At 43.8% G+C, this 16,837-nt stretch overlaps 1 protein-coding gene across 2 annotated transcripts in view; it reads left to right on the top strand.

Moving 5' to 3' along the window:
- The window catches only part of LOC126188918 (structural maintenance of chromosomes protein 5), a 166,692-nt gene that overhangs the window by 123,595 nt on the left and 26,260 nt on the right, over positions 1 to 16,837 (top strand). For both annotated transcript variants that reach the window (XM_049930631.1, XM_049930630.1), the window contains one exon: positions 1,880 to 2,009. In XM_049930631.1, the coding sequence (XP_049786588.1) occupies positions 1,880 to 2,009 (130 nt within the window). The remainder of the gene's footprint in view (positions 1 to 1,879; positions 2,010 to 16,837) is intronic.

The following is a 16,837-nucleotide window of genomic DNA, read 5'->3' as shown; positions in this document are numbered from 1 at the left end:
TACAACCATATTCTATGCATGTTCTTATTATTTGACACACTCTTAAACAATTTTTTGGGTTCATGGAGATGTGTTCCGTCTATGCAACTAACTGAAGGCAGTTTTTTATTGCCATATGCATTTTGCTTCTCTTATTTGTGAAGATGCTTCACAAATTAGTTGCTTCAAATTAGTTCTATAGACGGAACGTATCTCCATGAATTTTGAAGCAAATCAAATAAGGAATGATGGAAAACAGAAAAAAATGATGAATTTTTCTGGTGTATTTGTACACTGTGGTACTACACTCCATTCCTAACTCATATTCCAAAACAAAACGTTGATTTGAATGAGAATAAAATTACATAACATGACATTTATGACAATTTCCAGAACACAGTCAATATTCTATTGTTAACATGCATTCATGGAAGCACATGGTCAGCGAAATTTGAACAGTATTACGTACTCTAACCACACTTTTAGGTACTGTGAAGAATAGTGTGCCTGTGTCGGCTGCTAGCCGCTTCGGGTTCGTGGCGCTGCATGCGCATTTGCGGATCTGAGGCAGATTGCTTTTGATTGGTTGGCGCGAGGAGAACTGACAAATGCATTTCGGTTCTATAGGACCTTTTGGCATCACTTCCGAAATGCTTGCAGAATAATGTTGGGGCTCTCCTTCGAAAACAAGACCATATGGTGCGCTAGAGTACCGAACTGATCGGCAAAATTGTGGAAAAATACAGAATAGGGCCCCAGCCAAACCACATCTTGTAAAATTTTCAAACAAACATCCCCAATGTCTGATCATTTATTTCATTGTCCCTATGACTACCCAATGATCTTGGCTTTTTCAACGCTTCCCTGGTTCAAAATGTATCCACTGTAGTTAGCTCTCCAAAGAGGTTCACCAAGACAAAATGCAGCTTTTAAATTTAAATCAACTACACGTCCCCTTGACATCTCAAATTTAAATATTTTAATCTACTGCGCCTGAGTTTTGATACTTAGTAACTTTCATCCCACTCATGCTTAAGAGATTGCATAAATAAATATCAAAACAAATAAATAAATTGATTACTGACTAATCCCCAGGGATGGGAGGAGTTGTGATATCTGTACAGTAATGATGCTAGTAGTAGTAGTTTATTCATGCACATATTACTACAACTGCACATATCTTATGAACGGCACACTAAAAGGAATATGTTGCTCGATGATAAAACATTGTGAGCAATCATTCCTCCAAAATTTATTGGTGTGATCCTGAAACACCCTGTATGAAATTCGTTCTATCTCTCAGCTCTTTTTATCCACATAATGAAGTTTTTGTTTTTCAAAGTGTAGTATTCAATATATGCTTGTGGCAATTTGAAGTTTAGAGAAGCCTTCAGACAACTCTGAGAATCTGTTTATCATTATTTTGTATGAGAGTTGATCTTGTAAACTTGTCGTTTTCAACCTCCTCTGTTGTCAAATTTATTTTTTCAGCTACTATATTAGCATGCACAGTTCTGTGTAAAATCGTTTTCCTGTTCCTTTTTGTTAGTTCTCATTAATACCTGTAACAATGGTTTGTTATGCAGTACTACATGAGTAAATTCTTAAGAAATTTTTTTGCTCTCTTTCCAGGATGTACGCATAAATTTCTTTCCTCTTGTTTGTATTGTAATCCCAAATGACATTTTGTGTTGCTTTAAACTACACACATTCCAAGTCACACAGTTTTGAGCAGTGATAAAGTGTTCTCCCCCCCCCCCCCCCCCCCCACACACACACACTGATACATTTAAATAATGTAATAATAATAAACCTAAATATAGCATTGTGTACAATATTTTTTGGTGTTGTCACTACTAAATTAAAACTTGTCCTTAAACATTAATTTTACTTTTCTCAGAAAGCAGCAGATATTCTGCCTCTCACTCAATATATTCCGGAGAAAAGCTTACGGAGAAAAGTCGTGTGACAGAAGCAAATTATTTCACACGATCCATTAGTATTAAAGAAATACAAGTAATAGAAGAGAGGTAAGTCATGTAGATGTTAACATTTGTGCTTATGCTTGATTGGTATTGTGGAATGTTTCAATACTGTGCTTTTATTTATCACATAAATTATCTACGAATATAACAACAGAAGTTTCATTTTTAAACTGATTTTAGTGGGCCACAAAAGAGAGTCCAATTTCGATATCACTCTTCTTCCTGGGCTCAGTCTGTTTCTCAGGTCATCTTCACATGTTCCACCTCTGTTACATATTTCTCCTCCCAAATTATTTATAACATTCACAATTTTTGATGGTTACATTATCTGATGTACTGATTCCATTCCCATGTTTTGATGGTTAACTTCAGTCACCATTACTGAGTAGTTCTATTAATTTCCTCTTCATTGACCGCAGCCGCCACCTGTGAAGTAAAGTGTATGCACACTGTAGTCTTTTAACTGAATTCCCATTCTACTGAATTTATTTTTCCAGTTATGCAAGGCGATTTGTAGACATGTTTTGAATAAATTCTCCTTACCATCATCAGCTGTACATTTCAGAATGCCCTTTTTCTATATCAAAACCAAATTTTAAAAACATTTTCTGATTCCTTATGTAATGTACGCTAGTTATAAGTATCTGGTATGTACTAACTGCACTCATCAAAAATTATTACAGGAAACATAAACTGATTGGTGTTGTGAAGTATAAATGTATCTTTACACGCTTGTGAAAAGTCAGGCCTAACAAAAAAGATGAAACTTAACTGGTTTGTGGTTTAAAAAAAGTCTTTGATTGATACCTATGTCTCTCCTTTAATGCTCTTCCATTCTGCAATATCCCTCCAGTTATGCAAACAGATGATATCAGCTGGCATTACTTCCTCCTGCTCACTAATGTACTGCAGTGCTGCCTCAATCATCTTGAACCCTTCCAAATGTGCCACGAGGTTTTTCCTGTCATGTAAGTTTGCCTCCTCTTCTTGCATTCCTTCCCCTGTGTTACCATTTTTACAGTATTGTAGTCACTTAGTTCATCAACTTCTTCAATTGCTGTCCATTCTGTGATGTCCTCTGCATCGACATCCTCATAGTGTGGTACATTTTTGAACAATGAAACAATATCATTGTTTCTGTCTCTGACCTCAGTTTCAGACATGGATTCAAAGTTAAAACGTTCACCTTCATGTTCTAAAAGAATTTCCAAGACCTTACAAGTGGTATGTTAGAAATCTCTTGATACACTTTGGCCAACCACCGTATGACATCTATCTTGTCAGTCCTCTTCAGAATGATTACACAGTCTTCATTATCATCAATCGCCAGTATCAAGAAACTGAGATGATGGTGGCAGTATTTTTTCTTTAGCATTTCAATGATGCCCTGGTCCAAGCAATGTGAAGATTCTTCTCACTATTTTTATTTTACTATGTGGGGTAGTGTATCGTGAGTTCTTGCCTTATAGTCAATAAGAAACACTACCTGGAAGTTATGCGTCATTTGCGTGAAGCAGCCTGAAGAAAACGACCACAGTTGTGGCAAAACCACTTGTGGAAATTGCATCACGACAGTGCTCTCACTCACATCCAAATGCTTGTTCATGATTTTTTTGGCAAAGAACAAAACTATTTTGTTGCCTCAGCCCCTGTATTCGCTGGACATGGCCCTTGTAACTTCTTTCGGTTCCCTAGGCTGAAGAGACTCATAAAATGATGAATTTTTGCCACCATTGATGAGATCAAAATAGAATCGCTGAAGCAGCTGAACATTACAATGAAAAGTGAGTTCCAGAATTGCTTCCAAGACTGGAAAAAGTACTGGCACAAGTGTGTTGTATCAGGAGGAGTTCCTTGGAGGGGACGAAGATATTGATGAATAACTAATGATTCTTTAAGAAAACAAAAATTCCCATTACTATTTGATCACATCTCATGTACATATGGTAATGTGTGGAAATTCAAGTTGAGACTTACAAATTATTTAGGAATAAAGGAGATGACTCACTGAAAGGCAGAGGCGCTGCATTGTCGATAGGTATGTAAACAAAAGGTGTAGAGCTTGGCTGGCTCTCAGAATGCACTTTTTTTTTTAAGCTTATAGTAAAAATGTGAACACACACACACACACACACACACACACACACACACACACACACACACACACACACAACACACACATATATTCACATTCACATGCAGATGTCTGTCTCCCTATATTGTGCTCAGTTGACTGCCAGCTCTTTTCTGGTCCACAGTGAGTGTACTGGGGCAAGGTGGGAATGTGGGGTGGGGTGGGGTGAGGTGAAGTGAAGCGAGGGATGGAGAAAGTGGGAGGCAGGCAGGGGGTTGGGGGAAGTATCTAGTGGCTCATAGGAGAGTGGAGAGCCGTCTTTGGTAGTTGTGAAATTGCATGACGAGCTGTCTGTCACATACCCCCTACCTGCACCTTCAGCTAACCCACAGACGACTCCCCACCCTCCTACAAGCTGCTAGACGCTTCCTCCCAACTTCCTCCCACCTCTCTTCATCCCTCACCCCCACCCCACACTCCGGGCCAGGAAATAGCTGGCAGCTGACTGAGCACAATGTAGGGAGACATGAAACTTCCTGGCAGATTAGAACTGTGTGCCGGACTGAGACTCGAAATTGGGACCTTTGCCTTTTGCGGGCAAGTGCTCTACCATCTGAGTCTGTGTGTGTGTGTGTGTGTGTGTGTGTGTGTGTGTGTGTGTGTGTGTGTATGTATGTATACGTATAAAACTATTTCCAAGACTGCTATAAATTTATTTTAATATTTGATATCTGTTCCAAGAATATCTAATAATTATGTTGACATACGCACAATTTTGACATTTTGGCAAGTCTGTGGTGACAGTATAAGAAAACAGAATACAAGGGTGCTATAAATGGTAATTAATTGTTGTTGTTGTTGTTGTTATGGTCTTCAGTCCAGAGACTGGTTTGATGCAGCTCTCCATGCTACTCCATACTGTGCAAGCTTCATCATCTCCCAGTACCTACTGCAACCTACATCCTTCTGAATCTGCTTAGTGTATTCATCTCTTGGTCTCCCCCTACGATTTTTACCCTCCACGCTGCCCTCCAATACTAAATTGGTGATCCCTTGATGCCTCAGAACATGTCCTACCAACCGATCCCTTCTTCTGGTCAAGTTGTGCCACAAACTTCTCTTCTCCCCAATCCTATTCAATACTTCCTCATTAGTTATGTGATCTACCCATCTAATCTTCAGCATTCTTCTGTAGCACCACATTTCGAAAGCTTCTATTCTCTTCTTGTCCAAACTATTTACTGTCCATGTTTCACTTCCATACATGGCTACACTCCATACAAATACTTTCAGAAATGACTTCCTGACACTTAAATCTATACTCGATGTTAACAAATTTCCCTTCTTCAGAAACGCTTTCCTTGCCATTGCCAGTCTACATTTTATATCCTCACTACTTCGACCATCATCAGTTATTTTGCTCCCCAAATAGCAAAACTCCTTTACTACTTTAAGTGTCTCATTTCCTAATCTAATACCCTCAACATCACCAGACTTAATTTGACTACATTCCATTATCCTCGTTTTGCTTTTGTTGATGTTCATCTTATATCCTCCCTTCAAGACACCATCCATTCCGTTCAACTGCTCTTCCAAGTCCTTTGCTGTCTCTGACAGAATTACAATGTCATCGGCGAACCTCAACGTTTTTATTTCTTCTCCATGGATTTTAATACCTACTCCGAATTTTTCTTTTGTTTCCTTTACTGCTTGCTCAGTATACAGATTGAATAACATCGGGGAGAGGCTACAACCCTGTCTTACTCCCTTCTTAACCACTGCTTCCCTTTCATGTCCCTCGACTCTTATAACTGCCATCTGGTTTCTGTACAAATTGTAAATAGCCTTTCGCTCCATGTATTTTACCCCTGCCACCTTTAGAATTTGAAAGAGAGTATTCCAGTCAACATTGTCAAAAGCTTTCTCTAAGTCTACAAATGCTAGAAATGTAGGTTTGCCTTTCCTTAATCTTTCTTCTAAGATAAGTCGTAAGGTCGGTATTGCCTCACATGTTCCAACATTTCTACGGAATCCAAACTGATCTTCCCCGAGGTCAGCTTCTACCAGTTTTTCCATTCGTCTGTAAAGAATTCGTGTTAGTATTTTGCAGCTGTGGCTTATTGAACTGATTGTTCGGTAATTTTCACATCTGTCAACACCTGCTTTCTTTGGTATTGGAATTATTATATTCTTCTTGAAGTCTGAGGGTATTTCGCCTGTTTCATACATCTTGCTCACCAGATGGTAGAGTTTTGTCAGGACTGGCTCTCCCAAGGCCGTCAGTAGTTCCAATGAAATGTTGTCTACTCCGGGGGCCTTGTTTCGACTCAGGTCTTTCAGTGCTCTGTCAAACTCTTCACGCAGTATCGTATCTCCCATTTCGTCTTCATCTACATCCTCTTCCATTTCCATAATATTGTCCTCAAGTTCATCGCCCTTGTATAGACCCTCTATATACTCCTTCCACCTTTCTGCTTTCCCTTCTTTGCTTAGAACTGGGTTTCCATCTGAGCTCTTGATGTTCATACAAGTGGTTCTCTTATCTCCAAAGGTCTCTTTAATTTTCCTGTAGGGAGTATCTATCTTACCCCTAGTGAGATAAGCCTCTACATCCTTACATTTGTCCTCTAGCCATCCCTGCTTAGCGATTTTGCACTTCCTGTCGATCTCATTTTTTAGACGTTTGTATTCCTTTTTGCCTGCTTCACTTACTGCATTTTTATATTTTCTCCTTTCATCAATTAAATTCAATATTTCTTCTGTTACCCAAGGATTTCTACTAGCCCTCGTCTTTTTACCTACTTGATCCTCTGCTGCCTTCACTACTTCATCCCTCAAAGCTACCCATTCTTCTTCTTCTGTATTTCTTTCTCCCATTCCTGCCAATTGCTCCCTTATGCTCTCCCTGAAACTCTGTACAACCTCTGGTTCTTTCAGTTTATCCAGGTCCCATCTCCTTAAATTCCCACCTTTTTGCAGTTTCTTCAGTTTTAATCTACAGGTCATAACCAATAGATTGTGGTCAGAGTCCACATCTGCCCCTGGAAATGTCTTACAATTTAAAACCTGTTTCCTAAATCTCTGTCTTACCATTATATAATCTATCTGATACCGTTTAGTATCTCCAGGGTTCTTCCATGTATACAACCTTCTATCATGATTCTTAAACCAAGTGTTAGCTATGATTAAGTTGTGCTCTGTGCAAAATTCTACCAGGCGGCTCCCTCTTTCATTTCTTAGCCCCAATCCATATTCACCTACTACGTTTCCTTCTCTCCCTTTTCCTACACTCGAATTCCAGTCACCCATGACTATTAAATTTTCGTCTCCCTTCACTATCTGAATAATTTCTTTTATTTCATCATACATTTCTTCAATTTCTTAGTCATCTGCAGAGCTAGTTGGCATATAAACTTGTACTACTGTAGTAGGTGTGGGCTTCGTATCTATCTTGGCCACAATAATGCGTTCACTATGCTGTTTGTAGTAGCTTACCTGCACTCCTATTTTCCTATTCATTATTAAACCTACTCCTGCATTACCCCTATTTGACTTTGTGTTTATAACCCTGTAGTCACCTGACCAGAAGTCTTGTTCCTCCTGCCACCGAACTTCACTAATTCCCACTATATCTAACTTTAACTTATCCATTTCCCTTTTTAAATTTTCTAACCTACCTGCCCGATTAAGGGATCTGACATTCCACGCTCCGATCCGTAGAACGCCAGTTTTCTTTCTCCTGATAACGACATCCTCTTGAGTAGTCCCCGCCCGGAGATCCGAATGGGGGACTATTTTACCTCCGGAATATTTCACCCAAGAGGACGCCATCATCATTTAATCATACAGAAAAGCTGCATGCCCTCGGGAAAAATTACGGCTGCAGTTTCCCCTTGCTTTCAGCCGTTCGCAGTACCAGCACAGCAAGGCCGTTTTGGTTATTGTTACAAGGCCAGATCAGTCAATCATCCAGACTGTTGCCCTTGCAACTACTGAAAAGGCTGCTGCCCCTCTTCAGGAACCACACGTTTGTCTGGCCTCTCAACAGATACCCCTCCGTTGTGGTTGTACCTACGGTACGGCTATCTGTATCGCTGAGGCACGCAAGCCTCCCCACCAACGGCAAGGTCCATGGTTCATGGGGGGGGGGTGGTAATTAATTATTAAAATAAATTTACATTAGTCCTGCGCTGATGCGGCACAGAGGCACAAGAAAAAGATAATCATCAGACCTCTACAAAGTAGTCTCCTTGGTAATGCACACACTTCTCCCAGCACTTCTGTGATTGTTGTACTTTTACGAATGGTGATCAGCTGGGCTGTTGCATTCTGTGAGATGTCTTGAATCAAACTGGGTTCCTTTCAGGGTCATTTTCAGCTTTGGAAACAGTCAAATGTTTTTACACAGAGTCATGTTTGGGGAGCCAGAAGCCTAACTACCATAGGAATGTTGTGTTTGATGAGGAGAGTCCAAATCAGATGAACAGAATTTGTGAGCGTGCACTATTATGATGGGGCTGCCAAGTTTTGGTGCCCACAGATCTGATCATTTATGCAACATCACATCACAAGGGGACCAAAAGTCCTCCTGGTCATTCTCCTTTGCAGTGGTTTGGTCTTATGGTTGATGACGCAACACCCCATGAAAGTTGAAGGAAAAGGTCAACGTGACATTGACATTGCTGTGATCCTGCTGTGCTGCTTTTGTCTAAATGATGTCAGATGTTTCCACTATAATAATGATGTTCAGAAAATTGGAGCTACATTTTCATTGTCCAGCATATGCTGCACAATTTCCAGACTGCATTGCTTCTCATCCATTGCCAGCTGCTTTGGTATGAATTTTGCAGAAACTCTACTCATGTACAAATCATTGGCCAAAACTGAATGTACCCGTTCAAGGTTCACCCTTTCCATGTTCGCAAGTTTGTGTACTGTGATGTGACGGTAGTCCACAAACAAAGTCTGCACCTGCTTAATGACATTGTCTTTCAGCTTGTTGAAGGTCTGCCTGAACTCAGATTGCTGTCCACTGACAGTTGTACCACTTCTTTATCTCTGGATTGCTCCTGAAAGCCTATTGAATCTTGTGAATGGTTCCGACTTGGATATCATCAAGCTTTTGGCAAAATTTGGAACAATATCACTGCTCAATTCATTCCATAATTTCACAACTCATTGGAATATGATGAGCACTCATTGCATGTCCTCACTTGTAGGCTGTTCAAGTCTTGGTCCTGCACAAATTTTTATTGTCGTCATTTCATTATACAGCTGATGTTTGTCCACATTTGCAAATGAAAATATATATCATGTTGAACAATATTTGGTACTTTCTCAACACACCTCATATATGAATGCAACATGGCACCTGAACAGGCATGAAAAAACTTTGTAAATGTCAACTAATTTCTCTGTCTCTTATACTGGTTAAAATAGTGGATTTCTGTGGGCAGACAAAATTTGAGTATCAGTTGTTGCATGTAATACAGTGTGTACATAAAGTCCGGGAACACTTTCAATTACTTATTGCACAAGAAATATACATTTTACAAATGCCATACATATTGCATTTTGAAGAGAAACTCTGAAAGTTTTTTTTTACAAACATTCGATATGTGCACCATGAGTGACTCACCCTGCGGGTCCGGGGGCTAGAATAGGCCCAAGGTATTCCTGCCTGTCGTAAGAGGCGACTAAAAGGAGTCTCACACTTTTCGGCCCTATGAGTTCAGGTCCCATTCTATGGTTTGACCTGCCACATTCAAAATTCTGCAGAAGTGCAGGCCATATGGGGAAGGACTCCTTATGTGGTGCACAAGTGCCCTTAGATTCATTCTCCTGAATCTCGTCATGGCTTTGCATCTCCACCTGCGATTCATCTATTTGGGCGAGGGCACTTTCCGGGGTATGTCATCTTCTTCCGTTGTCTCCTGTCCTCTTTCACCTCTGTGACAATATTGGATTTCTCTGCACCCAGTATCCAGCTTGGTAGCTAGTCCATTGCGGTGGGGCCATCATGTACCCATTTGGTGGTAGCCCCCTGACAACACAGGGATCGCACTGCTGATGCCTGAGCTGTAAACTCCCCACGTATACTGAGGAGTAGATGCCTGTCTTCCTGGGGCATCAGGACTCCCGGCAACGACGATCATGCCAGTTGGCCTTCGCTGTGGCTAGGTCGCACTTGTGGGCAGAGCCCCTGATCAGAGGGGGTGGCATCATAGTGGATAACGCACAACGAAAAGGACTAAGTCATCTCATGCTGGTGGCCATATGGCACCAGCGGTCTCTAAGAAGGGCAAGATAGAATACAATGCCTACAGGTATGACCCTAAATTGTTTCCCTCCCTCACTACACCATGGGAGGAACGTAGAGCTACAGAATGGAGAGAGCTATATTCGCCTTGATTTTTAGTCTGTAGCAAAACTGATAGGGACTCTTTTTCTACCTGCTAAGCCTAAATTTTTCATTGAACACCTTGATAATAAGTTTGGAGAAGTGACAGTGCTGTCCAAGATGCAAAATAGCGCAGTCTTGATTCAGATAACATCCCCAGCCCAATCCTGAGCGTTACTCGCCTGTGACAACCTGGGTGATATTCCTGTTTCTGTCACTCCCCATAAAAGCCTCAATATGGTCCAGGGGTTTATTTTCCATCATGACCTTCTCTTGCAATCTGACAACGAGCTCCACGCCAATTTAGAATGGTAGGTTGTTCATTTCATCTAGCGCATTTACGGGGGACCCAAAGACAACAGGGTTGCTACTGGTGCCTTCATCTTGGCCTTTAAGGGTGATTAATTGCTTGAAAAGGTCAAGGTGATAGTTTACCGCTGTGAAGTTATACCATACGTCCCTCTCCCTATGTGGTGCTTTAAGTGCTGGAGGTTCGGGCACATATCTTTCCGCTGCACTTCCAGCGCCACATGTCGAGACTGCGGATGCCCACTGCACCCAGATCCTCCATGTGCACCACCTCCCACTTGCATCAGCTGTGGAGAGCACCATTCCCCATGCTCGCCAGACTGCCCAGTACTCCAAAAGTAGTGGAAAATCATGGAGTACAAGACCCTGGACCGGTTGACTTACACAGAGGCTAAATGTAAATTCAAAAGTTTACACCCCATTCGGTTGACATCGCCGGCCAGAGTGGTCAAGTGGTTCTAGGTGCTACAGTCTGGAACTGCACGACCACTACGATCGCAGGTTCGAATCCTGCCTCGGGCATGTATGTGTGTGATTTCCTTAGGTAGTTAGGTTTAAGTAATTCTAAGTTCTAGGGGACTGATGACCTCAGAAGTTAAGTCCCCTAGTGCTCAGAACCATTTGAACTATTTTTCGGTTGACATCAACATATGCTGCAGCTACATCACCATCATCGTCCCAAGTGCCAGTGGTTCCTCACTCTGTGCCACGAACAGTGGGCCCTCTGGGTCACCAGAATACATCCACCCCCTTGGTGGTAGGAGTCAAATCTTCCTCCGTTGCTCCTAAAGCACCTACTTCAGGAGCAAGTCCACCCCACCCCAAAGTCCCCTCCCCCTGCCAGAGAAGCAACAGCCTCCTCCAGCTCCTCTCATGCGAAAGCAGTCCCTTGAGCCCCTCTTTCCCGAAGTCTCCACTAATGCCATGGCGGACACTCACCAGTGGCTCAAGGAGACAAAAGCTGCTGGATGAAGAGCTTCACAGTCTTCCTCCGTGCCTGAAGCTGCTTCGTAGAAATCTTCCCAGCAAGCCCCTAAAGAGAAGTGAGAGAGCAAGCAAACTAAGAAGTAGTCTGCTAAGAAACAGGACCCTCTGGTAACCCCAACACCACCACTCCCTGTCAATTCAGTATCTGAGGAAGCAGTGGAGATCTTAGTGTCCCCTGCGGACCTGGATCTCACTGATGCAGTTGGAGGCAGCCAGTGCCCTGAGGCGTAACCTGCCTCCTTGCATGCTTCGTGCCTTCCCAGCCTCACGATAATGTCATCCTCCAGTGGAATTGCGGCCATTTTTTCCACCACCTGGCTGAGCTATGGCTGAGCCTGGCTGTTAAGCTTCACACCTGCATTCTGCATTGCCCTCCAGGAAACCAGGTTCCCAGCAATGCAGACTCCCTCCATGGCTATAAGGGATATTACAGGAACCGTAGCAACTATAATAGTGTGTCAGGTGGAGTTTGCGTCTATGTCCTGAACTAAGTATGCAGTGAACCTTTGCCCCTTCAAACCCCCTCTTGAAGCTTTGGTTGTCAGTATAAGGACACAGGAAATAACTGTCTGCAACGTGTATCTTCCTCCAGATGGTGCAGTACCCCTGAATGTATTGGCTGCACTGATTGATCAACTCCCTAAACTTTTCCTTCTTTTGGGAGATTTTAAAGCTCATAACCCCTTGTGGTGTGGCACAGTTCTTACTGGCCGAGGCAGAGATGTAAAAAATTTACTGTCAAAACTTGACCTCTGCTTCTTAAATACTGGGCTGCCACACATTTCAGTGTGGCACATGGAACATATTCGGCTATTGATCTCTCGGTTTGCAGTCCTGGCCTTCTCCCATCTATATCCCCTGAAGAGCGCATGACGACCTGTGTGGTAGTGACAACTTCCCCATCTTCTTGTCACTGCCACAGCGTCAGGCCCACAGACACCTATCCAGTTGGGCTTTAAACAAGACAGACTGGGAAGCCTTCACCTCTGTTGTCACCGTTGAATCTCCCCCACATGGTAACATAGATGTGGTGGTTGAACAGGTAACTACAATGATCATTTCTATGGCAGAAAACGCGATCCCTTGTTCTTTATGGTGCCCCTGGCGAAAGACAGTCCCAAGGTGGTTGCCGGAAGTCACTGAAGCAATTAAGAAGCATCGGGGAGCTCTACAGTGGCATAAGCAGCACCCTTCCCTGGTGCACCTCATAACCTTTAAATGGCTCCGTGCTCATGTTCACCAGCTTATCAAAAGGCAGAAACAGGAGTGTTGGGAGAGGTACGTGTTGACCATTGCGTGCCATACGTCACCTTCCTAAGTGTGGGCAAAGATGAAATGAGTTTTTGGATACCAGACCCCAACAGGTGTTCCCGGTGTTAACATAAATGGCGTGTCATCTATCGATGTAAACACCATTGCAGAGCACTTTGCTGAGCACTATGTTCGCACCTCTGCATTGGAGAATTACCCCCCAGCCTTTTGCTCTCTAAAACAGCGGATGGAAGGGAAAGCCCTCTCATTCACTACACGCCACAGTGAACCCTATAATGCCCCATCTACAGAGTGGTGGCTCCTCAGTGTCCTTGCACATTGCCCCGACAAAGCTCCTGGGCCCAATCAGATCCATAGTTAGATAATTAAACATCTGTCGTTTGACTACAAGTGATATATCCTCATGATTTTCAACCGGATGTGGTGCGTTGACATCTCTCCGTCGCACTGGTGGGAGAGCACCATCATACCAGTTCTCAAACCTGGAAAAAACCTGCTTGATGTGGATAGCTATCGGCCCACCAGCCTCACCAACCTCCTTTGTAAGCTGCTGGAATGTATGGCGTTTCGACGGTTGGGTTGGGTCCTGGAGTCACATGGCCTACTGGCTCCTTGCCAGGGTGGCTTCCGCCTGGGTCGTTTACCACTGATAATCTTATGTTCCTTGAGTCTGTAATCTGAACAGTCTTTTCCAGATGCCATCACATTGTTCCCGTCTTTTTTGATTTACGGAAAGTGTACGACACCACCTGCTGACATCATACCCTTGGCACATTATATAACTGGGGTATCCGAGGCCCGCTCCTGATTTTTATCCAGAATTTCCTATTGCTTCGTACTTTCCATGTCCAAGTTGGTGGCTCCCATAGTCCCCCTCCCCCAATATCCAGGAGAATTGGGGTCCCGGGGCTCTGTATTGAGTATATCTCTATTTTTAGTGGCCATTAACAGTCTAGCAGCAGCTGTAGGGCTGTCTGTCTCACCCTCTCTGAATACAGACAACTTCTGCATTTTGTAGGGCTCCACCAGTACTGGTGTTGCTGAGCGGCACCTACAGGGAGCCATCCACAGGGCGCAGTCATGGGCAGAGTCATGTGTCATTCACTTCTGTTGGCGTCGTACTGTTCATCTGGAACCAGAACTTTGCCTTACTGATGATCCCCTCACTGTAGTGGAGAGATATTGATTTTTAGGACTGGTTTTTGATGCCCGATTGACTTGGCTTCCTCACCTTCATCAGCTTAAGCAGAAGTGCTGGCAGCACCTGAATGTCTTCCGCTGCCTGGGCAACACCAACTGGGATGCATATCGCTCTACGCTGCTGCAGCTAAACAGAGCCCTTGTTCAATCCCGGCTTGACTATGGGAGTCTGGTTTATGGTTCAGCGGCACCCTCAGCACTGTGTTTACTCGACCCAGTGCACCACTTTGGCATTCAACTAGCGAGAGGAGCTTTTAGGACAAGTCCGGTGACCAGCATCCTTGCAGAGGCTAGAGTCCCTCCATTGTAGGTCAGGCATGCACAACTGCTCACCAGTTACGTTGCACATGTTTTTAGTTCTCCTGCTCATCCAAATTACCGTCTCCTTTTCCCACCCACAGCGGTTTATCTCCTGCATCGGCAGCCCAGGTCAGGGCTTACAGCTGCAGTTCATGCCTGATCCCTTCTATCTGAACTGGAGTCCTTGCCTTTACCACCTGTACTCGAGGTCCAATCGTGTACACTTAGGCCGCAGCTACGCCTGTATCTTTCACGTGGCCTAAAGGCTCAGTTCGTCCCACGGCTCTCCGCTGTCACTTCATCTCAATTCTTGACACGTACCGAGGCCATGAAGTGGTTTACACCAATGGCTGATGGCCATGTAGGCTTCGCGTATGTCCATGGAGGACATATTGAACAGCATTCCTTGCCCGATGGCTGCAGTGTTTTCAGATGGCTCTGAGCACTATGGGGCTTAACTTCTGAGGGCATCATTCCCCTAGAACTTAGAACTACTTAAACCTAACTAACCTAAGGACATTACACAATCCATGCCCAATGCAGGCTTCAAATCTGTGACCGTAGCGGTCACGCGGTTGCAGACTGTAGCGCCTGGAACCACTCGGCCACTCCGGCCGGCGCAGTGTTTTCACTGCAGAGCTGCTGGCTTTATTTCGTGCTCTTGAGCACATCCATTCATGCCCTAGGGAGTTGTTTCTTCTGTATTCTGACTCCATGAGCAGCCTACAAGCTATCGACCAGTGCTACCCTCGTCATCCTTTGGTAGCGACCATCCAGGAGTCCATCTATGCCCTGGAACGATCTGGTCGTTCAGTGGTGTTTGTGTGGACCCCAGCACCGGTCGGAATCCCAGGCAACGAACTTGCTAACTGACTGGCCAGACAGGCTACACGGAAACTGCTTATGACGATTGGCATTCCAAAAACTGACCTGTGTTCGTTTTTATGTCACCAGGTTTTTCATCCTTGGGAGACGTAATGGCGTAGTCTCAGTATGCACAACAAACTGTGTGCCATTACAGAGATTATGAATGTATGGCAGTCTCCATGCGGGCCTCTCGTCAGGACTCTGTGGTTCTCTGCAGGCTCCGCATTGGCCACACTTGGGTGACCCATGGTTACCTCCTGTGCCATGAAGACCGCCTGAGTGTCAATGCGGCGCCCAGTTGACAGTGGCCCGTATTCTGGTGCACTGTGCCACTTTGACTACCCTGCGACGAAATCTTTGGTTACCGGATTCGGTGCTGCTAATTTTATCTGACAGCTTTACGTTTTATTCGTGAGAGTGGGTTTTATCATTTGATCTAAATTTTAGCACATGTCCTTTGTCCTTCTGTGTCCTCCACCCTTGTGCTTTTAGGGTGGAGTTTTAGTGTGGTGCAGAGTGGGCTGGCTTCTCCTTTTTATTCTCATTGTCAGTCAGCAATGGTAATCTGTTTTGTCGATTTAATCTCTTTTACCTATTTCTTGCATTTCTGTGCTTTTCATCTCCCCTTTCTTCCATTTAAGTGTGTGTTGCCCTTCCGTCGTTCTTGTGGTTTTTCCTTTCTCTCCATTTTGTGTTGTCAGTCTTGCTTGTTGTATTCTCGACCTTGTGGCATTGTTTTATTCAGAACAAGGGGCCGATGACCTAGCTGTTTGGTCACTTCCCCACTCTTTTAAACCAACCAACCAACCATGATTGACCTGGCAGATATCAATACGGTAATCGAATTCTTGCCGTACCCGTCCCAGCATGACATCATCAACTATGGCAGTCGCTTCCCGTATTCCCTACTGGAGCTCTGCTACATAACGTGTTAGAGGTGGTACATTCACCATATCTTTAATGTGTCCCCATGGAAAAAAGTCGAATGAAATGAGATCTGGTAGTCAGGGAGGCCATTTCATGAAACAGCTGTCCCCTTGTGTGGCACGGGTGATCCGTCAATGCGGCAGCTCTGTGTTCAGGTGCCCACAAATTTCATGATGAAAATGGGGTGGAGCCCCATCCTGCTGAAAGATGAACGGAGATTCTGATTGCATTTGAGGCATCAGCCATTGCTGCATCATGTCCATGTAGGCTCTCTGTGAAGAAGAATGGCCCGTACAGTTTTCAACTTGACAAGGCGCAAAAAACATTTAGCTCAAGTTCAGTGCATTCGTGTGGATGCTTTGTACCCCATATTCAACAATTATGCCTGTTCACTTTCCTATTGGCGTGAAAAGTGGCTTCATCACTAAAAATTAAGCAATCAACAACGCCGTCCCATTCTCGTTCAGTTTTTGTAACTGCGAACAAAACTGAAAACGCTTGTCTTTTTCATCGTCGTTGAGCTTCTGCACTAGCTCC

This window comes from Schistocerca cancellata, chromosome 5 (assembly GCF_023864275.1).
Source record: "Schistocerca cancellata isolate TAMUIC-IGC-003103 chromosome 5, iqSchCanc2.1, whole genome shotgun sequence".
Lineage (NCBI taxonomy): Eukaryota > Metazoa > Arthropoda > Insecta > Orthoptera > Acrididae > Schistocerca > Schistocerca cancellata.
This window is presented reverse-complemented; position numbering and strand designations above follow the sequence as displayed.